Genomic DNA, 23,352 nt, shown 5'->3' on the forward strand with positions numbered 1-23,352 from the left:
CATTATATCCTATCTCCACACTACAGAGCAAAAATATGTCAAGAAATTTGACAGCATAGATAGTGGTAAAATACAGTAAAATGATTAGGAATTGATGAGTTTTGAGTGTTTAGTACCTCTGATTTTAATATCAATTATTTAATCCTTAGTTTACATAATTCAATTTTAATACCAGGTTGCAAAGTTCTGGGAAATGTAACAACCAGCTCTCAGAATTGAGCCAGCTCCAGCACACTACTGGGTGCAAGACACCCAAAGACATAGCTATTTTAGAGGATCTTGGCTCTCTAGATTTCTGGAAGCTGAGAGTTTGGGCTAAGACATTAATTTGTATGTAGGTTTTATAATTAACCCATAGTTGTCTGCAAAGGCCTTAGGTGTAGAGGAAATACAGTTATACTACCCCGTGTGTGTGTGTTAATTTTAATTGAGACATTAGAAGTAGCCCTTTTCCCACCTTTCCCCTGTCTTTTACTCCCTTCTCATTCTCCATCCCTCACCTCATCAGCCAGCTGGTCAGCTCTTCGCTGCATCTCCTCCAGCTCATTGCGCATGTCTGCATCTTCGGCCATGGTAGTGGTAGGGGGTGGCTGGGCGCCTGGGCTGGGGAGTCAGTGGTAGGTTTGGCCACAAAACCTGGGAAGAAGCAGATTTTAACATGTAAGAGCTTATATGTATATGTGTAGGTATGCATAAATGGGAGATATAAGTGGCCCATACTCCGTCTCCATGATTCAGTCATCTTCTGAGCTGGAAGCTTTACTCAAACAGGAGTCAAGAGAATTATGCTGTTTCTCCAACAGACACCATGAATGCATACTTGCCAACATTACCATGGAGGAAGATACCTGTCTACTTATGATGTATCTTGTAAGATACAGACCACCCAAGAATTAGGAATGATGGGATGGAGGGAAGTGGTTCTGGTCAGTATCTTTAAATCTCACATTTCTTTATTTTTCTTTTTAACAGCTTTATTGAAGTATAATTGGCATACAACAAATCTCACATATTTGAAGTGTATAATCTGAGAAGTTTTGACTTATGTATACACCCAAAGAACCATGACCACAATTAAGAAAGTAAACATATCCACCACCACCACCAAACACCTTACCCTAGACTGAGACAACTGCTTATATGCTTTCTGTTACTGAAAATTAGTTTGCATTTCCTAAAATTTTATATAAATGGAGTGATACCATATGTACTAGTTTTTCCTCACTTTTTTCACTTACATAATTATTTTGAGATTCATTAGTATTGTAGCATGTATTAATAGTTATTCTTTTTTATTGCTGAGTAATATTCCATTTTATTTAGAGGCAGTTAGAAACAAAAGACAGACAATCTTTAGTTTTTTTCATTTTAAAAAAATTTTTAGTTTTTTGTTTACTTTTCAGAGAGGGTACAGTAGGGAGAAAGAGAGGGGGAGAAACTTCAATACAAAAGAGAAACACTTATTGGTTACCTCTCATACATGCCCCAAGCAGGGACCAAACCTCCAACCTAGGCATGTGCCCTGACAGGGAATCAAACTGGTGACTTTTTGCTTTGTGGAGTGATGATGTCCAACTGACTGAGCCACACTGGTCAGGGTTAGTCTTTTTAAATTTCTATCAGAGATTGCCAAGAGCACTTATATGGGGATGGAAAACTATTTCTTAAAAGAGGGATGGGTCCTTGGCCCTGAAATGTGACCAGCCCATTTTTTCTGTTACTCTCTTGAAATCCCCTATGGTACAAATTACAGGTAGCCTGACTGAGCTACCTCCAAAGCTAACCAGTCCCCCACTCTTCACCCCTTCCTTTCTTCTTCCCATTCTTTTTCCTATGCTTCCTTCCTTCTCAAATATTTATTGAGTACCTGTAATATGGCAGGATAGTGTTAGGCACTAGAAATATGATGATGAATGGGACAGGCAAATTCATTGCTGTCACAGAACTACAGTGCAATTGGGAAGATGGGAAGGAAATAAGGAAATTAGATTATTCAGTGTGAAGCTAATTATATTTGGGAACATACCATGGGTGCAATGGGTCACATCAGGCCTCCCAAAGGAAGTCATGTACCCAGAAAAGGCCATCAGATGAAGAGTTCAAGAAGATAACTATTTGATAATGATAAATACTTCTCTGTGAGTAGCACAATGGTAGAAGGCATGGGCTTGTGTCTTGTGGCTAAGAAGGCCACCCATGCACCAGAATTTATCCTTCCCCATTCATGGTAGGGCACAGTCTCTGAGAAAAGGCTTCCCAGCTGGGAATTACATTTCTAATCCCTATTGCAAGGAGGTGGTGCCATGTGACTAGAAATGGTTTATGAGTTGTAGTAAAAATTCTGTGTGTACCTGCCAGACGATCACAATTCAAAAACAAGAATTCCTTTGACACTCTCTCTTTCTCCTTTGCCAGGAAAAATAGGGTGCTGGAGGATGGCCAGGCCATGACACAGCAGGAACTTGGGCCCCCTGAATCTATGACTGAAGGAAACTTGATAGTTGACCAGAAAGACCTGAACCTTCATATAAGATGACAGTGTATTTCTATTGTGCTACGCTACTGAAATGTGAGGGCTTGTTTTGTTATAGCAGCTGGTGTTGCACTAGTAAAGGCCTGAGGAAAGTTAAAATGGAATGGAGGCATTTCATAGAAACAGGATTTCCTAACTGAAAAACACAGTTATGTTTGTCCTTCCGTTAAAAACTGAAGCTGGGAGAGGAAATTAGATTTAGGGCTTTGGGGCAATACCATGTTTTTGTTGTTGTTGTTGTCGTTATTATTACTGCTATTATGATTTGTATGAGAAGCTTTTTTTTGCAAAAATAAAATGAAAATAATGAGGAACATACCCACTGGGAGGCAAGGAAACCAAAGTTCACAGAGGCAGGCCCTCACCATGAGCTGCAGAGGGCAGGTCTATGACCCTAGCTCCCAGGCCCACTGCTACAGTGTTTTCTTGACAGCTAAGGTGGAATTTCTCTGCTATTCTAATTTAGTACATATTGTTAGGATCTTTCACATTTACCATATTTGTGAAGTAACACAGACTATTCAGAGTTCCTAGGTAGGAGGAATCCTAAAGTAAAACTTCTTTGGAGATAATAGATTTCACGGTTCTTTTGTTCCCAGTGAATCTTGGGCAAAACATCAAATATGAAATCATAGTGAAAAAGAAGAAAAGAGCTTCAGGGCTGCATTCTACCAGTGACATTAAAAAGAAAGGTAGTAAGCTTAAGATAGATTAGTTTTATGGGCAGTCATTTAAAATACTGACTGGGCATCACACCACAAGCATGCTAATTTTTGCACACCTATTCTGGCCACCAGAGTATGTACTTGTGATGTCATGTAGAGGTTTACATGTTTTGTGTTTTGCTTAAATACAGGCTTCCACTTTAGAAATTAGAAATATAGGCTGCCACCAGAATATGTACTGATGATTTCATGTAGGGGTTTAAATGTTTTGTGTTTTATTTAAATACAGGCCTCCACTTGAGAAATTAGGGATCTAGGAATCAGAAATTAGAATAAACTCACACCAAGTCACTTCCAGACCTTAAGATAAGCAGAAGCACAATTCCCATGTCCCCTGAGTGACTGGGATCGACCCTCAGAATAAAATGGTAGATCATGGAAACAATGAGTAGATTGTCGGCTGGAGCTCCCTGGAGTGGAAAAGGGCTCGGCTATCAAAAAACCTGGTTGGGCTGGGAGCTCTGGCACTCAGATGCTGGGTGACTCTGTGCAAGTTTATCACTGGCTCTGAGTTTCAGTTTTCTCAACAAGGCAAATAATACCAGTCTCACAGGCTCATTGAGGGGATATGTTATAAGAAGCTCAAATCTACCTTGTTTGTAAGGATGTGGGGGCTTATTATTGATAAGCCTTGCTCATTCTGGATAAGCCTATATCCTTTGCCAAGAGTGGAACAAATCCAACACTTATTAATTAGTTTTCCTTTACTAACTGCTGGGCAGGAGGCATGCTGAGCACCCGTGGAAGTCCGAAACCGGGGAAACCAGCAGGGTGCCTGAGCCTCCAGTCCCTCAGCAGCACCTGTCATGGGATTACTACATAGTAACAAACAAGAACATCTTCTCGTCTTCTCCCTCTTTGTATTTTGCTGCCAGTTTCCTTAGCGGAACTTCTTCCTTCAGTCTAAGCAGGCAACTGACCTTTCCAATTAATAGATCAGAGAATTAGAGGGCAGAAGTCTGTGTGCTTTCAGACCTGTAAGACTGTTGCAATTTCCTACTCCTCCAGGTCTGTTTGCTGATGGATGCTCGCTCTCACTTGCTTGCACGCTCTCTCTCCTCTCTTGCTCTCTCTCTGATCTCATGTGTTTCCTTGGTAATTTCCTCTCAAAGTTGCTATTTTCAGCACCTGAAGAACAGTTATTGGGCCCCTTGGATTCACACTGACAGAACCCTATGAGGAGCTGATTGATGGGCAGCTGGGGAGGTGGCAGAGAAGCCATGTGGTGAATACTCTTGTTTTCATGGTTTCCCCAGAAGCTCCTATATCTGTGTCTTGCTCTAAAGTGTGGGGGCATGTCTGAGATTTTGGAGGAAGGCTGATGAGTCTGACAGATTTCAGATGCACGTCCTTTCAAAGCTGTGAAAACAATATCTCCCATCCTAATAAGAATGGAGGGACAGCAGGCATGGGACACACATTCAAATCCTCTGTTGGGATGTCTAATGCTAGTATTTGATAACTTGTCCCACAAAACCCAAGCCCAGCATATTAACATTCTGAGAGACAGCACTTAACGGTAATTTCAGTAGCTAAAAGGATGTTAATAGTGAAATGGCATTTATTATCTAGGCAATGTGGAACACTTCACTCATATTAGTGCATTAAACCCCCATCCTGTGTGTTGCCTGAGCTGAGAGTGTGGCCCCAGCCAGCAAAGCATGCTGAGTAAATGAGGAAATAAGAAGCAGAGCCACTCAAAACTATTCCCCGGGGCTCTGATGAAAGACATCTCCCATCCATTAAGGGCCCAACAGTATTCTATTAATTATTTCAAGTCACCAGTGTTTTGGGGTCTGGCCCCTAGTAGGTGTTCAATTTATGTTAATTGACTTACTGAATGAATGACTGAATGAACTGTTCTAACACCTCCAGGTGGCATTTAATGTTCCCAAGTCAGCAGTTTTCCTTGTGTGGTCTAGGGCAATGCTTCTAAAACTTCAGCAGGCATCAGAATTTCTGGAAGCTCGTTAAAACAGATTGGTGGATACCAGTCTCAGAGACTCTGAGTCAGTTGCTCTGATGTGGGGTTAGATTCTGCATTTCTAACTAGCTCTCAGCTGATGCTGGTGCTGTTGGTCCCAGACCGCACTTTGAGTGACTCCGACCTATAGGAGCTCCTATCTTTGGGAATGTTAGCAAGTGTCACCAGGTGAGGTGGGGACAAGGCTCTCTGGTGAGAGTAGGGAAACAGTGGGCTCAACTAGGGTGCTTCAGGGAATTAAGGCCAAGTCCAGCTCACTGCCTGTTTTGGTACTGGTCATGAGCAAAAGGTGGATTTTTATATGTTAAATGGTTAAAAATACTCAAGAAGAATACTTTGTACACGTAAAAATTACGTCAAACCCCAGTTTCAGGGTCCATAAATAAAATTTATCTGGAGCACGCACATGCCCATTGGCTTCCTTCTTGTCTATGACTCCTTTTTTTGATCAATTAATTTATTTTTATTCTTTCAATTATAGTTGACATCTAATGTTATTTAGTTTCAGGTGTACAGCATAGTAATCAGACATTTATATAACTTAAGAGGTGATTGCCCTGATAAGTCTAGTACCTAACGGCAGAGTTGACTGGCTACAAAAGATCAACATGCCCCGCAAAGTTGAAAATATTTACTCCCTGGTTCTATACAGAAAACATTTGCTGAACTCTAGGCTAAATAAATTTAAACAGAAATCCTTAAAGCATTTTTCATCAGTCTTTCATATCCACAAATCACTGAAATATTTCCTGTAGACAGACACATGTGTGATGTTTTTGTTTTGTTTTGTTTTTTTCTGTCTGCATTTGACTGTAGAATTCCCTTTTCCTGGGGCTTCCTGTGACAGTGTTTGCGTTTCTTGGACCATGTTGTAAACGAGAAGTGATCCAAGGCATAAAATATATACATGAATTTGCCTTTGATAGATAATTCCTATAGGGCTTTAGGACTGCAAATCATATTTAATCCATGTGATTAATTGCTAGGTTCTGGGGTACTCACACAGCTCTTACAAAGATTCCTAATTTCTATGACCATCTGCAAATGAAGGATCTCAGCCCTAGTTGCAGCACTGGACGGTTTGTATCAGACACAGAATCCTCTGAGGGTCTGTCATATTGAGGTATGTGGTACAAAGTCAGCAGGTTTCAGTTACTCCTTGATGTCAAGTGTAATCTGTAAAGCTCTTCATTTTCTAAGGTTGCATGCACATTTATTGAGACCCACAATGGACACAGGTCAGATGGATTCTGGAGACGACCCTTTCTCCCTTATCAAGGGGCTTATCCATTTACATGAATTAGGTTAAGACTGCTTTCTCAATGCAGAGTCTGAACTCAAATATGAGTTAAGACCTAGGCAGAGGAGAAGAGCATGTGTTTTTGATATACCAGGGGGGCGTAGACCTAGATGGCTACTTTGCTGAGAACAATGGCCATTAGTCCAAGCATCATAGGGCAAGAAAGTCTTGGAAAAGGTATAATTCTCTCCATGTTTCACTTTTTAACTAATAAAATAAACCAACACACTTACATATTTCAACACCTATTGGCTGAATTATCACAGAGAGCTGAAATCTACACCTTGAAATCTCCCCACACCGCTTACTCTAATGAAGCTTCTGCAGGGGACATCTCCTGTCCACACTGCTGGTGGAATTCAATAAAAGCTCATTAAACACTCAGTAAAATTTAGCAAAAGTTTATTAAAGGCTCACTATATTCAACAAAGCCCAAAGAAGAACAAAGGAACTTTATATGTGGGACAATTCTTCTTAATTATTAATAAAAATTTATACCAAGACTTATTGAGGGCTTACTCTTTGCCAGGCACTACTTTAAGTCTTTTCATATAACAACATACATAAACGTTATATGACACAGGTGTGTGTATTATTACCATTCCCACTCTGTAGACTAGGAAATAAGCTTAGAGGTAACTACTGACACACAGATGAATTTCAGATCAGGAATTTAGGTCATTTTCAAAGCATATTTTTCTCAAAGCACATCTTGTGGATATTTTGTCTTTTAATTAAAAATTGGAAATATTTTACTTGTAATTTCATTTACATATTGAAAAATAATATGGAGTGTTTTGACAGGAACATCTCAGTATATCCCAGCATTTGATATTATTTATCATCTCCACCTATGTTTCTAATCTCCAGTTCTTTCCCCCTTGTGTTCATTTTTATTTTTACTTCTATTTTCTTTTTTTTAAGATTTTATTTATTTATTTTTAGAGAGGGAAGGGAGTGAGAAAGAGAGAAAGAGAGAAACATCAATGTGCTGTTGCTGGGGGTCATGGCCTGCAACCCAGGCATGTACCCTGACTGGGAATCAAACCTGCAACACTTTGGTTCGCAGCCCGTGCTCAATCCACTGAGCTATGCCAGCCAGGGCCTACTTCTATTTTCTTCCTAAGATAAATCATGTGTTGTTCCTTTTTATCTTCTTGAATTAACAAAAGATTAATTTATTTTGCATTTTTCTTGTTTTGGGTACAGTATACTTATTGCTATAAATTATCCTCTCTGTGTTACTGTGGCCCTATCCTATAGGTTTTGGAATATAGTACAGTTTCTGTTATTTATTTCTAACTAGCTTTAAATTTCATTTTTATTCCCTCTGGAATTGAAGAGTTATTTGAATGTACAATTTTAAAATTTAAATAATACACTTTTTGTAATGAAATAATACACATTTTTTGTTTGGGAATTTTATTTTTATGGTCAGTGAAAGTGACCCATGTGATTTTTGCTATTTGAAATTGGTGAGATTTCCTTTGTACCTTAACACATGACCAATTTCTGAGAATGTTTAACATGTATTTGAAAAGGAAGTCTATTCTATCTTTGACTCTATCTAGCTACCTACCTACATCAAGTCAGGCTTAAAAGGAAGGTTTATTATTCAAGTCCCATTAAATCTTGAGTCAACTTGATTTATTGATTTCTGTGTATTCAAATCACCCATAGTAACTGTAGCTTTTTCACTTTCTTTTTATATTTCAGCCTATTTTTGCTTTTTACACTTTGCAGCTGCAAAATCATACACACACACTCTCAAATATCCCATAATTGCTACTTTTTCACAGTGGATTGTAGCTTTTATCAATATTAAAGATTAGTATTGCACCTGTATACTCCATTTCACTATGTTATGTTACAGCTTTGGTCAAACTCAAGGAATAGGAATATACTTCTTAGACCTATCCCTTTTATCTTTGTAAAAACAAAGCCAAAACAACAGCAACAAACCAGTATTACCCCTTTGCACTGTGGGAGCTCTCATTTGCCTCATGGCTCAGAATCTAACAGTGGGGAAGTGACCCACTTTCTCTGGGTTTTCATCCTCACCTTCCAGAAGGAGCCAGCACTTGGATATTTGGAGGCAGGGGCTAATCATCTCTTTCCCCAACTGTAATGATATGTGATCAAGGATGTGTTTAATGCTTTATTTTCACTGAACGAAATCTCTCCTTGAAGTTAACGGAATTGTAAGGCCCAAAGTGCCTATTCGAAGGGAATAGTGAAGCACAGTGACAGCTGCTGAGACAAGCCCCAAAGATTCCTCAAGTGCATTGGGAGAATTTTCTATTCTGAATAATAGGAATTCACCCCAGGTTTGTAGCAGCCTTTCTCAACTAAGAAAAATCTGCTGCATTTGTTCCAACAGTCTATGTCACATAACTTGTCAAAATATTAGGCACAATGATAGTCATTTATTGAGAGCTTGTCATGTGATAGCAATCAAACCAGGAACTTTATATAAAATTAGGGGGTTTATTTAGATCCCCAAACCTTTGTTACTCAAAACCAAATCAGCAGCATCAGCCTCACCTGGGAGCTGAGGCTCTGCTGCACACCTACTGGATCAGGTCAGATCACCTACTGCACAAGATCACCAAGCATCAGAAGTTTACGTGCTGCTCTAAACCACATTATCTCCACAATAAGCATGAAAAGAATGAGGTACAACTTGACTCGATAATGAAACAAGATCACAGGGCTGGTCAGTGGAAAAGGCTGAGTGTCTCATGTTGGGGAGCTTGACTCTGTGCCTATAACATCCTCTGCTGCACAGCCTGCCATTAATTAGTTCATGTTGCCCATTCAACAAAAGTTTATTAAAGACCTACAGACTTGCCAGCAGCATTTGCAACCCAAGCAGACTGAAAGCTCTATGGGCCATGAGCTCTGACTGTCTTGCAACAGTGTCCTACACTCTGACGGGGACTGGTGGACTCACTAGCTGATTTCCATGAAACAAAGTCTTTCATTCAGGAAACAAGAGGAAGATGCTTATCAGGAAAAGCACCCTGGAGATTTTCCACTTCCCCCAAATAACAGTTTGTGAAGGCTAAGACCAGTTTAAGATCATTAGAGCTCAAAAGGGAGAAAATAATGAGGACTTTGAGTATTGGAGACTCTACTGATTGTCCTGATAAATTCTTCTTCCTCTGAGAATAAGGATGCAAATTTTAGTGTTAACCTAAGGTCCAGAGCAAGGAATAATTTCAGCAGATAACATATAGTAAGGTTCTATTTACACTTCTATTGTTAAAAATGCCATTTCTTAAATCTGCTGTGTCTGTGGTTGTATAAGACCTTTAAAGTGTGGGCTGGACTTGGCTCCCTGCTCTTCTATTTTGAACATTCTTATGCATGAAATTCAACCTTCTTCTCTTTTCATAGTGGGCACTACTGGTTTTAATAACTTTCATGCTTGAATCAAAAGATTATCTTTCAAATATGAAAAATAAATGGCCCATGAATGACTGATTTACTACCTTACATCCATTTTATGCCCATTATCTGGTTCATGGATAAATCACAAGTGCTCATACCAGAGCTTCTCAGTAGTATGGTGTGAGGTTTCCTTGCATCAAAAGCTTTTTAGTTGCTTGTTAAAATGCAGACACCCAAGCACACCACCTATAGAAAGAGATATATGAAGGTGGGGCTGAAATCTGCATTCTTAACAATAACCATGGGTCCTTCTTATGCCCCCAGAATGGGAGAATTTGTGTGCAGCATCACATAGGACCTAAGGGCTTTCCAAACATCAATGGGAAACTGATAATCTTATGTCAAAACCATCTAGACATGCAAGCACATGGTTCTGTAGCACTTGGGAGGCCATCTTGATCTGAGGTGACAAACTTTGTCACCATCATGCTGTTCTCAATATTTGATGTCATAGTGTATATTATGTTAAAAATACTGTAAATGCATTCTTTATAAGAAAATTGGCTTAAGAACCAGCTTGAATGACAGATATTTCAACCAGCTCACAGAAGTGTCATCATCACCCTCTGTGTCTCTGAGGGGGGCACTGACCACCATTAGAGCCCAATTCCTTTCAAGCTTGGTTTACTTATTTTCCAAACCACCGCATCCCACCTCATTCCTAAATGGGACTATATGTCTGTACATTTGGATATATAAGCAGATACAGTCCTGATCTTGTTTCTTTTGAGAAGGGAAGTCTGAAGTCTCCAAAAAAACCATTCTCTGGGCTATTCTGGGATTAACGACAGAAAAGCTGACAGGCAGCTTTGGCTTGGATTTTGTTTTTTAGGGACCTGGGTTTGGGGTGGCCTGGCATTTCAATGCAGCTAGCTTTGGCATCTTGTAATTGTAACAGTGCAGCCAGCCACAACCAACACTGATTATGCCTAAATACCCCCTTTTCAAAAATGCCAATGTTTCCTTTGTCTATTTTGCAAATGTGGCCAAATGGGTATGTAGCACTGAGGTTTGTATTATACAACAGTTCCTGATTGTTTACTTGGAGCAGAAACAGGGAGGACTCACTGTCCAGGAGAGAGGGAAGGGCAGAACCAACCTCATCCCATTTACTCTGCTCATAGTCAAAGCAAACCACAGTAACTGGTTCATCCATTTAGCCAGTATTTACTGAGGGCTACTGTTAGAGCAGCCACATCTGGCTGGCTGTCGGAATGGAATGCCTGCCCCTTAAGGATGGCTGTAGGGGCTTTGGCTAGAAGCCTTTTGCTTTCAGGTCTGCTCCTCCATCTTGCCTAGTAGAGGACTGATGAAAATGTTTGTTTTCCAAGCTGCATGTTGGCTATGCTGTCATTAATCCCAGAATAGAGCAGGGAAGGGTCTCTTTGGAGAATTCCTCACTTGGTTTCTGGGAGAAGAGTGATATCCATGTTGGACTATCACTCAGACACACAAAAAATAAGTCTCATTATGCACTACATAAAATGATTCTCCTCAGGAGTGCATGAAACCACAGAATCCACGACCAAGCAGAAGGGCCCTCATTTTCACTGAAACAAATGCTCTCTGTGCCCCCATGACCAGGTCAACAGTGAGAAGGAAGCTGCTATATGGCTGGTTTCACACATATAATGGACACTCCAAAGGTTCTCTCAGGATCATGCCAAAGCTAGGAACTCATATGCCATTGCTCCGCTGCCTGGCTTCCTCTCTGTCTCACTGTCCTGTGTCTCCCCCTCACTTCTGGTTTTTCCCATCAGCACATCCTTAGTAAGTCACTTGCAAACAAATCCTTGCCTAAGGGTCTGCTTCAAAGGGACCCTGCCTGAGATGACTTCCCCCAGGCTTTTGAGCTATATTTGATCAAGTATAGATGACTGTAAACTAGGTACTAAAAGGAATCTACAAACATTGCATTAGGAAAAAGGGTTGAGGAGAATTCCCCATATTCCCATATGTACCAAAGAATATGGTACATATTCTTTATATATTTGTAATGTATATTGAGAAAACATAGCACACAAAAATTATTACTTTATAGGTAGTATTGCTTAGAATGAAGTTGTTTGAAACATGAGTTTCAAATGCAACTAATAAAATTTGAAAAAACAAACTTTATCATCCTCTTAAATTCATTTCATGAACCATTAGTGGCATGTGTGTGAGAGTATGTGTAACTGTGTGTGTGCATAGTTCGTCCAGGACTATGCTATTGGCCTAAGGCTTAAATTTGGCCCTTCATTCTGTTATGGTTAGGGAATGTTCTTGCTCACTGATTCTTACTTGGAGGGCTTATTAAAACTCAGATTGCTGAGGCAGTAAGTGATTCTGGAATGGGGTCTGATAGTTTGCATTTTTAAGAAATTCTCAAGTGATACCCCTGTTGCTGATTCAGAGAATACACTTTAAGAACCTCTAGTCTTACCTGCTCTGACTACTAGATCACCTTAATTCTTCCACTATAATATTATATATTCACTGGATAAGCCTTTTATGCAAGTTGCTTTCTCAGAGTGCCCAGAGGAACAGAAAGCTGGGACTGTTTTGTGTTGGTAGAACAAGTTGTCCAACTAAGATTGTGTATTATTTTTAATAAATACTGGCACAGAAGGAAGGATTCATCCTGAAGTTTGTTTTTCTTATAACAAAATGCCTAATTTTAATGTCATGGGAGAGGAGATCTATAAATGTCACCTACTTTAACTACTAGGGGTGGTAGATATCTACTAAATAATTACTGAGAATCACCAAATTGGCAGAGAACAATCTGCAACAGACTCCAAGGAACAAAACCATCAGCATGGGGAGGAAGTTTTGAGAAAATAAGAGTTTGGTTCAATAAAGAACCTTGACAAGATCTGTCCAAAGTCTGGGTGAGAAACCTTAGATGAAGTGAGTTCCTGTTCTTCAAAAATGGCTAATGGCCTCTGGTGTTGAAAATCAGTGAAGAGAAGGGACCCTGGATCATGCAATGCGTACATTCCTTTCCAAGCCTGAGGCCCCTGGCTCTATGAAGGAAATGAAGGTGTGTTTATGGCATTGATGCCACAAGCTGAGGTCCCCACATAAGAATGATTTCTTTGTAGCCATGGGAATTGAGATTTCTTGAGTAGCAAGGGAAAATCCTTTATGTCTCCTCAATATTCACTTTGTCCACAGACATGGAGGTGAAAATTTTGACGCAGCTAATTTACCCTTTTGTCCCTTTTGGGAAAGGTTTGCCATTTGGGAAACACCACCATCTGCTTCTTGATATCAAAGGATCCATTGTGTTTTGACAAGAGAAGAATATTTCCTAAGTGGACAAACTCTCAGGAACTTGGTGACTCACTTGCAAAGTCTGCTTCATAGAGGTGAGAGAGCCAAAAAAAAATGCCAACCTAACATTATTTCTCAGATTACTCTAATAATCTCATATCAAACGACACAGGCATTCATCCTGGACTTACATTTCACTTTTGTGGAGATAATATTTTTGGCATTAGATAACAGTTCTTCTAGGCCTCTCATTGAAGCAACCAGGACCTACAGACACAACTCCACTCCAAACAAATCACCATATACCAACTTAATAAATAGTTAAGCTGGGAAACTCACAGGAAATTGTTTGCTCTAAAATATGAATTCCCTGCAGGGTTTCTTAAATAGCAAAGCTCCTATTTTACAATCTAACATTTTATAGATCATTAAATACTTGAAAAAGAGGCTGGGAACAAAAAAAATTAAAAAGTCTAGCCAAAGTATGAGGAGTCCCAGCTGATGGCAGAAGAGCTCCAATTGATGTTAAAGTGTCTCTGAAGTGATTGTGTAATGTCAACGGAAACAGAAGACTGATTTGTAAAATTAGATTTACCCAAGCAATCTCTGCTTGCTGAAGATGAGTAACTAGTGTGACTGCAACTACCTCAGTGTATAAATCTGGCTTCTTCAGTTACTCAATTTGGCATTCACTACCATTGATATGGAGTGGATTTAAAAGCACTTTGGATTAGACTTTGTGCACAGAGGGCCTGGGGAATTTTACAAACCACACAGAGAGCATGTATTGAGAACATCAGAAAGAGGAAGCTTTCTGGCCATATGGTAAGATGATCATGCTGGATAAATCTCCACTCATTTTGAGTGCCCGATGTGCACTTCTATCACTGAACGCATTTGATCGTGGATAGTTTCAAGGTACAATTTCAAAAAAGTTAAAAACATGACTTGTAAAAATATACAGTGAACCCATGTCAAAGATTTATTTAACTTATTACATAGGAAACCAACAAGTGATAAAGCTGGTTCAAAGAAAATTCATATATAATAATGCTGGAATGAGATTGCTAAATTAGATATAAAGCTGGTTAATATCTTCTAGGGAAAAAAGCCCCACCTTGTAACTTTTATAGTTTTCTACTAGACAGGAAACATTTAAGTTTTTAGCACACAAAAATCTCCAAGTTAACAAACATGAAATTCATAGAGTCTGGAGTCTGATAAAAAGTGAATAGTTGAAAAACAAACAAAATTATGTCATCCTTGGATGGATCCCTTAGACATGTATCCAGGCTTTTTGCTTTATTTCCAAGTTTTGGATAATTTTCCATCATAACAGAAACAGATGAGATTTTCCTTGGACACATGTTACCATGAAATTTTTTAACAGCCACCAGGTGAATTTTTGTTTGGGAAAGCTGAGTGGATATTCATGCTTCTCCTGGTGTGCTTAGTGAAGATGAGTTTAAACAAACCTCATTCTCATGGTTTTCAAATCGGGGGTGGGGTGCAGCACATTAAAATCTCTTGGGAAACTTGAAAAATAATCCAGATGCCCTCGCAACATCCCAGGCCAAATCAATGAGAATCTCTGAGAATGGGTCCCAGACACCAATATATTTTAAAGTTCTTTAGGTGATTCTCTTTTTAAATTACAATTTATTGATTATGCTATTACAGTTGTCCCAATTTTCCCCCCTTTCCCTCCTCCACCCAGCACTGCCCACTCCCTCAAGCAATCCCCACACCATTGTTCATTGCCATGGGTTGTGTATAGGTTCTTTGGCTACTCCATTTCCTATACTGTACTCTACATCCCCATGGCTATCCTCTAACTATCTATTTGTACTTCTGAATCCCCTCACTTCTTCACCCATCCCCCCACAGCCCCTTATCTGGTTTCAGGTGATTCTAATATGCATGAAGACTGAGAAGCACTGTACTATTTAGAATCAATATATGTGTGTGTGTGTGTGTGTGTGTACACATACATTTATTTTTAAATTGGGATAATATTAATATATATATACTGTTTTTCTTTCATTATTCATTATATTTGAAGGTTTTTATTAATCATTAAACATTGCTCAAATGCCATTTTTAAAGACTATTGTGTTTGATTACATAAATGTATTATGATTTTTTTGGCGAATTCCTGGATGTTCCTTCTGTTTTCTTTTTTCTCTTTCTCTCTTTTTTCTTTTTTTGCCATTATAAGTTAGATTGCCATGAACATATTTATACAAAAACCTTATCTACATCTTGGATTGTTTCCTTACAATGAATTTCTGGAAGTGAATTTACAGATCAAAGAAAATAAATGTTTTAAAGACATCTGAGACATATTACCAAATTGCTCTCTACAAAGTTTTATAAACGTTTACTTTTTAATTGATGATTTCCTCAGTGTTTTTATTTATAAGATATTTGTATATTCCAAGAACAGTTAAAAATTTCTTTTTAGTCTTTGTCAGCAGTCATTTTACTTTAACTTTTTAATCCAGCTAAAACTTATTTTAGCACATAAAAGGAAAGAGTTAAAACTCTAATTAGATATTTTTTCCAAACAGTCCCTTTCTCAACATCATTTCTGAAGTACTTTATATCTATCTTCTCTATTAGTTTATGATTCAAAAAAGCTTACAATATAATATGTAGGTTAGTTAAGTGTACTTTGTAGTAGTGAGGAGACTCACAGAAGCACATGAAAAAGGTTGAAACTATGTGCAAACTGTATTGAGTGTATTATTGTTTCAATTTTAACCATTACCATTTCTTAGAGCTATCTAGTTCTGGTTATAACTCTCACTCACTTATAGAACTCCTAGGTGTTGAAAACAATTCAAAGCTCATCCTCTCTAAGATGGCTTTAATCTGTCCTCAAGCAGCTTATAGCTTTGCCAATAACAGACCTTCCTAAATCCATCTGTTCTGCTTTAAATATTTGCCTTCTGTAATATTGTTTTTACTCTTGAATTACTATGAGGAAAGATTTTTTCTACATAATGTCCCAGATTGACTTATTACTAATTATTAATTTAGTGGGATCAATTTTTATATATTTCTATTTATGTATATATTATTAAAGTCTCATTGTTTTGTGCTTAATAGCCCTACTTAAAATAATTAAATGAAGCTTGCAGTTGTCAAAGTCATATTACACAAAGGAAAAGGAGGCCAGAAATTTTAATTATGCTCAAGAAAACAGAAACATTTTCAATGAACATAGAACTCAATTGTTCTCCCTCCTACTAAGTTTTTTAATGAGTTATACTCCATTAGCACTACTACTCTCTATTAGCTTTGTTGAGTCTGAGAAACTGTTATTGTGCCTCTGGGGGCAGCTTACCATGACTTCATCCTCTCCCATCCAGCCTCTATCTTGATTAAAAAGTTAACTACTCATTGGAAGGATATACCCAAGGTGGTAGAAAAGATTTAAGGGTGTCATCTACGTCCAGAAGAGCAGGCATTGCTTGATGGCTCTATAAGTGATCAAACTTTAAGTGTGTTCCAGCATGAGTGAGTCCATGTAAGACCATTCTGACTTCTGACAACCTGGCCAGGTGGTGGTCACAGTCATCACACTCACTGAAGGGCACACTTGGACTTTGAAATCTGGCAGACTCAAATAGGCAAACTTTCAGGCTCTTTTCTTACCTTTCTCACAGGCCAGGCTCTGGGCTGCCCTGACACCTCCTAGGGAAGCGATGCCTTGATGTCATTTCAAGTGCCCTTAGATAGTAAATGGCTGTGCTAAGGAGTCCTATTGCTTCTCAGCAACTTTTTTACTTCAAATGAAGAATCAGCAAAAGCCTCAGTCCCTGCTATGGCTGAGTTAGAGAAGAAAGCTGAGGGAACTTTCCTGAGGTCAATGAAGCACAGAGTGGCTGTTTCTGTTTTCTGAGGCTTTGGGATCTCCCAGTGCTTGGATAAAAGTTTCTAGACTCCAGGTACGCCTGACTAGATCACACCTCACCTTGGGGCCACAATTTTTTTTTGCAGGATTCCAAATGCTTCTTTCTCCACCCACTGCCAAGTGTCTGGGCTTTCAGTCCTGCCCCTCTCTTGCCACTATAGTGCTTACAAAGCAAGCAGCTGAAGGTGGGGCCAATTACTCAAAGCAAGCTCTTGCTTTGTAGGAACTTCAAAGAGGACCCTCCTCCTTTGGGTTCCACCAGGTCTCAGCAGAGACACACTTCTCTCCTGGCTGTGAGAACGAAGGAAAAAGGAGGTTTTCCTAGGCTGGCCTCTCCCAAGAGTCAACCCTGAGCCAAGAATCTGTGTGCAAAGGGTTTATTGGGGAAATACTCCCAGGGATACCACAGAGACCAGGGAGGGAGTAGACGAAGTAGGTTTAGATAGGGTAAGAAGCCAAGCAACCCAAGCCTGTTCTGCAGAGAGCTCTGGAGTAGAAAACATGCCTTAGAGCATGTCATACCTTAAGGCCATGGAGCTGGGCTTTTGGAATCCCTCCCACACCAGTCAGTTACTGGTGAAAGCTACTGCCTGGGGCAAGGGCACACAAACTCCCAGGCTTTTCTGGCTGTCTGTATGGGCAGGGCAATCCTCTGGTGTTACACACACGCAGCCCTCTGCTTGGTGGAGTCATAGACTGCCTTTAGCAAAAACACCTGCAGAAGCTGTGTTGTGGGATAGTAAAAAGGTCCCATGGGCACCTCATGGGGGACCCACAGGGCCTGCCATAGAAACTGTCTGGGGATAGATTTTCTTGTAGCTTTGTGCTGAGCATACCCCAGATCTAGAGAGGAGCCATCTTGTCAAAAGCAGGTGGTAAGCCATCTTGTCAAAAGCAGGTGGTAAGCCATCTGTGGCTCTGTGGGAACATGAGGGCACATCCTGCTTAGGGAACACTGCCAGTCAGCAGGGTGGAAGGCCTGGCCAGGTCACCCTGGAACCTGCCTTGCCAGGCTCTTGGCGGGCATCAACACCTTTTCTCCAGTCCTAACATGTCGATCACAGAACGTTTTTGTCATACACTTTATATGCAGCTCTCAGACAATTTATGTAACTACCCTAAATACATCTTCAGAGTTACTATTGAATGACACCCAGAGAGAAATTGTTCTATATATACAATTACATTTTTAACCCTCATCACTCTGGGAAGTTTAACAGTACTCTTTAGTCTTGCTCCATGTCCAGGATCCTTGGGTGCTCAACCTCTCATTCAAAGGCTCTAACAATAACAAAATGATCACTGAGGGCTTAGTGTCTGCCAAGCCATGTTTAGATCTTTGCGTGTGATAACTCACTGCAACAGTCCCAGCAACTCTATGAAACAGGTGCCTTTATGTCTGTTTCACAGAAAACCAGGGTACAGAGGGTTAAGTAAATGGCCCAGTGTGCCACAGTCAGTAAGTGGCAGAGCTGGAATTTGAAGCCAGAGAACTGAAATCCAGACTCTTTGTCACTGACCATGAAGTTACAGCATGGTGGGCATACAGCCCTAGAGCTTATGAATGGATTCTGGATGTGGAGAAGCCAGAATTCCACCAGGATTTGGTTCAGTCCTAGTGAATAATTCTACTTTAAAAGTTAGATCCCTCTGTAGCCCTCATTTACTCTTCTCACAGTTCATAGGTGAAAAATGAAAGATAAGGTAAAGAAAAGTTATTTGGTCAAGATCACACAATTCTTAGTATCCTTAGCACCTCATTCTTGCTGTATGGCCTTTCTATCCATATTGTTTCACTCATTTCCTATGTATCTTCTTCCTTAGAAACAACTGAAAAACAGTTAACACTTACTGAATACTAGGTCCTCAATATAATACACATCAGGTACTTTACTAAGCACTCTACATGCATTATTTTATTTAATCCCAGTAATATGCCTATGACATAGGAATCTATGTTTCTTTCATTTTTTTTTCAAGTGGGAAATCTGAGCTTTAAGGAAATTTAAATATTTTGCCCAAGGTTACACAATTAACAAGTGGCCACAATCTAAATCTCCTTGATTTTAGATTCAATTGTTTTAATTAGTGTCAAGAAAAGTTATCCAAAACGGGGAACTAAAGCAAAATAATGACAGCATCCTTTTATATCATACTGGAGCATTGTCTTATTGGCTCATCCACTGATTATCTAATTTTCTAGGGGAATGCGTCTTTGTTTGGCTTACTCATTTTCCACTTTCTCTCTCATGAGCTTTATTGAGGCATGATTGATATACAATAAATAAACATATTTAAAGTGTACAACCTGACACATTTTGTCATATGTACAGCATCATAAAACCACTACCATGATCAAGGTAATAAACATATCCATCACACCCAAGTTTTTACTATTTATCTTAATTAGAGACCAGATTGTCAAGTTAGAAGTTACTTACAAAATACTGAGCAAATGATTTTTGTCTAGTAGAGATGCAAATAATTCTCTTTGGTAGAAAAGATAATCCCAAGTGTTATAGTTTTATGGCCTTATAGAACATTGATCAATTTCACACTTAACAAATTTATTTTAAGATTCCTTTCCCAATTGTCTATATAAATCTTTGTTCCTCAAATACTCTGAATAAGCTTTATCAGCTTACTGGTTTTCTCACTAACAACATAAATGAACTTTGACATGTATTCTTTATATGTTGATAGGAGAATAATGTTTTAACTTTTCGGTAATTAAACTTGGCCACTACCGAGTTTGTGTGTGTGTCTCAGAATGTGTTGGTGTTTCCCTGTGTCCCCAGACTCTTCCAGAGACCAAATCAGGGCACATATTGTCTTACCCACCTAAGGATGGTAGAGCTTTAGATAGTTCTAGAAGGTCATGGCAGCCATGTTAGAAAGCAAGTTTGTAATTACTCTTTGTTATTTGGCATGTACCGGTGGAGTGCACTGGCAAACAACAGCATACAGAAAATTTGTGCCTTGAGTCTTTGCAGATTCTTGTTTTTTCCATTCTCCCAGACTTGAGATTTCTTTTTTTCTAGCTGCACAAATATCTAAAATTTCCATAAATTCACTTTCTAAGGGGCAAGTATTATAGGCAAACAGGCTTTTCTAGGCTTGAAGTTCACTTAAGCTAGAACCTCAGAGGAATGTGATGCAAATGAAAGATTTCATGAATAACAAAATGGAAAGACAAAGGTGCCCAGGAAAGGTTAGGCTGCTTTAATCACAAGTGCAAACATGGCTCCTTCAAACGGATTTATGTGTTCCTCTTTGGAGGTAGCAGCAGGTTTATTTAACATTTTCCAAGGAATCAGATCTCATGCCTCTTAATCACTGCTCCATCAGGAGCAAACTTGATGAAAATGCTTATCTACTTACTTTTACTGTAATCCTCTAAATCCCCATTATTTCATTTGCCATAATATCACCTCTCAACTCTGCCCTGCCTTTTTTTCCTGACCAGCTTCCACATAGCCTTCCAAATTCAGCACAAATAGCATCTCCTTGAGGAGGCTGGTGTCTTGGGCAAAGATCCCCTCTGGACTCCAGCATGCTTTTAAATCTATCGAATATCTTGTCCTAGTATATTTCTCACCTCATGCCACATTGACCTCTTTATGGATCTTTATCGCCCTCTGCCCCATCCTGTGACAGGTCCTCACAGGGTACCTTTTGGTCCCAGTAGCTAGTACAGAGAAACACTGAGTAAATATTTTTTAGAACAAGAACCATAGATCACACTTCTTTATAACATTTTTTTGTTTAACTTGATGCTGGGTTATCAAACTTGAGTAGGCACTCACATACATGGTGCTTAATTATTTTCTGCAGTTTTTGGTTTCAGTCTTCCTTTGACCATTTAAGACAATACATTCTCAATTAATTTGAACATGTTAATATATATGAGAGTCCAATAAGCAATTTAAGAAATCTCACACACACACACACACACACACACACACACTCACACACTTAATCACTGGCCTCAATGTCAAAGAAGGTGAAGTACTTAGGCTAAAGAGTGGAGGCAAGTGTTGGAGAAACAGGTCAAGGTGTCCTTTACAGATAATCTGGAGACCACTCTTGTCCATTTAGGTGTCATGTTTGCAGGCCTGATCAACACACCCAGAGTGTAGCTCCATGCCATGTTTATCCCAGAGCTCCGGTTCTCAGCAGATGGAAGGTGATCAAAGTCTCCCCAACATGAAATCATGAAACTGTGCCATGTGCTCTTTGACGTTTTTAGTCTCGACTAGCTCTTTCATGACCTGGACACAAAACCAGATCTCTTTCAAAGCAGTTTGTAAACTTGATTGTAAAGTAAGTTTTTAAAGAAAGTGGTTTTCTGAAGAAAATTAGTTCCTTAATTAAGAAACTATCATTTTAAAATGTAACTATAGAATCAGAGATCGTGAAAATGTCTTGTAAGTGGAAGTCGGTGTTTTGTTTTGCTTTCTTTAAGAAGAAGGTTGGCTAAGGGAGTGCTGGTTGGAGTGTGGCCCAGGACTGGCAGCATCCATAGGTTTCCCCAGGGCACCTGTTTGAAATGGAAACTCATGAGTTCCACCCTAGACCTGCTGAACTGGAGTTGAGGGTGAAGTCCAGTAAGTTATGTTTTAACAAGCTTTCCACATGATCCTGATGGTCACTAGGTTGAGACGCAAAGACTTAAAACTTCCCAGATAGTTAGCTATCTTCTTTGGAAAGCAAAATACTTCCACAGAGTCCTCAGTAGACCAGGCTTCTGAAAATTTAGTCATGTAAAAATCACCAGGAGAACTTATTAAAATACAGATTCTTGGGCTCCAACTTTAGAGATTATAATCCAAAAGATTTGGAGTGGGGTTTAAGAATCTGCATTTCTATCCAGATGCATAGTGTTTCTGCCGGTCCCTGGGCCACACGTTGAGTAACGAGGACAAATACCTAGAGACCTATGAACTAATCCTACATGGCTACAAAAGCTACACTCCACCTAGTCAGATCATCATGAAGGCTTGGTGGTCACAAGGTTTACTTTCTCCTTGCACAAAACCCAGTGATATATCACCAGGCTCTTTGCTGCTTAAAAACAGCATAGAGACCTTAAGAGCAGGCTTCTTTCTGTAGCTTCAAAAGGCAAGATCTTTGTGTATTTTCTTTTTCAGATCTTTTATTGAAGAGGACAATCATTTACATAGCAGTATGTAGAGGATGCTGGCTGCAGGGCTCATAACAGTGCCCATTCCAGGGCTTCCCAGCGACAGCCCCTCACCAAGGGAATGAATGAATGAAGAATGAACGACTGTAATCCCTGCATCTCACAGTAATGCCTGACTCTCAGAAAGGCTGCCTCTAAATTCTAAACTGTCTTTGTAAGCACTATAACCTCACTGAAATAAAGGTGTGGGCTATAAAGTTGGGTAAAAATTGTTCATCTTCATTTTTTTCCATGAGAGTAAACTGAAAAAGTGATATAAGACAAAATTGGCCAGTTGTGTGTCCATGGCCTATTAAATGAAGCTCTCTGAACTTCTGTTCTTCTATTCACGAAGCGAAATTAACAGTACATACTTAACTGTTGCTGTGAACAGAGCTACTCGGTGTCCTTCAAGGACCAGCATCATCAACAGCAGGGGGTCTGTTGGAAATGCAAATTCTTAGACCCTACCGCAGACCAACTGAATCATAATATTCAGGGGGGGTGCTCGGCAATCTGTGTTTGAATAAGTCATCATGGGATTCTGACAAACACCAAAGTTTGAGTAACACTGCATACAAAATTGACAGTAAATTCTCATAGTCAAGAATGGTTTACGGAATGATGTTGCACTGCTTCAAATGTTGGCTCTAGTTTTATTTTACTTGCTGTTTGACCTCAGGTATGATGTTTACCCTCTTTGTGCCTCATTTTCCTCATCTCAGAAATTATTATTGTAAGGATTAAATGAGTTAATTCACATAAAGTGGTTTGCAGAAGGCCTAACGTGCAGGGCTCAATAAATGGTATTACCGGTCATTTAAATATAGATAGAAACAAAGCCAGTGTTATACTGTATGTATAATGCTTATTTATAATTATTGTCTCCAAAATGTGAGATCATGGTTGTTTATTTATATTTTATACTTTACACACTTTTTGCAATTAACATAAATTACCTTAGTGACCAGAAGAAACATTATAAAATGTTTTGTGTT

The 23,352-nt window shown here is 39.3% G+C and overlaps 1 protein-coding gene across 5 annotated transcripts in view; it reads right to left on the reverse strand.

The window, feature by feature from the left end:
* Positions 1-23,352, reverse strand: part of SNAP25 (synaptosome associated protein 25) — a 79,131-nt gene that overhangs the window by 28,463 nt on the left and 27,316 nt on the right. For 4 of the 5 annotated variants that reach the window (XM_028523938.2, XM_028523940.2, XM_028523941.2 and 1 more), the window contains exon 2: positions 501-636. In XM_028523938.2, the coding sequence (XP_028379739.1) occupies positions 501-572 (72 nt within the window). In that variant the 5' untranslated portion in view covers positions 573-636. Of the gene's footprint in view, positions 1-500; positions 637-20,013; positions 20,033-23,352 lie in introns of those variants that run through there. The other variant, XM_036009572.1, reaches the window with a different exon arrangement.

The sequence above is a fragment of the Phyllostomus discolor genome, chromosome 9, assembly GCF_004126475.2.
Source record: "Phyllostomus discolor isolate MPI-MPIP mPhyDis1 chromosome 9, mPhyDis1.pri.v3, whole genome shotgun sequence".
Classification (NCBI taxonomy): Eukaryota; Metazoa; Chordata; class Mammalia; order Chiroptera; family Phyllostomidae; genus Phyllostomus; species Phyllostomus discolor.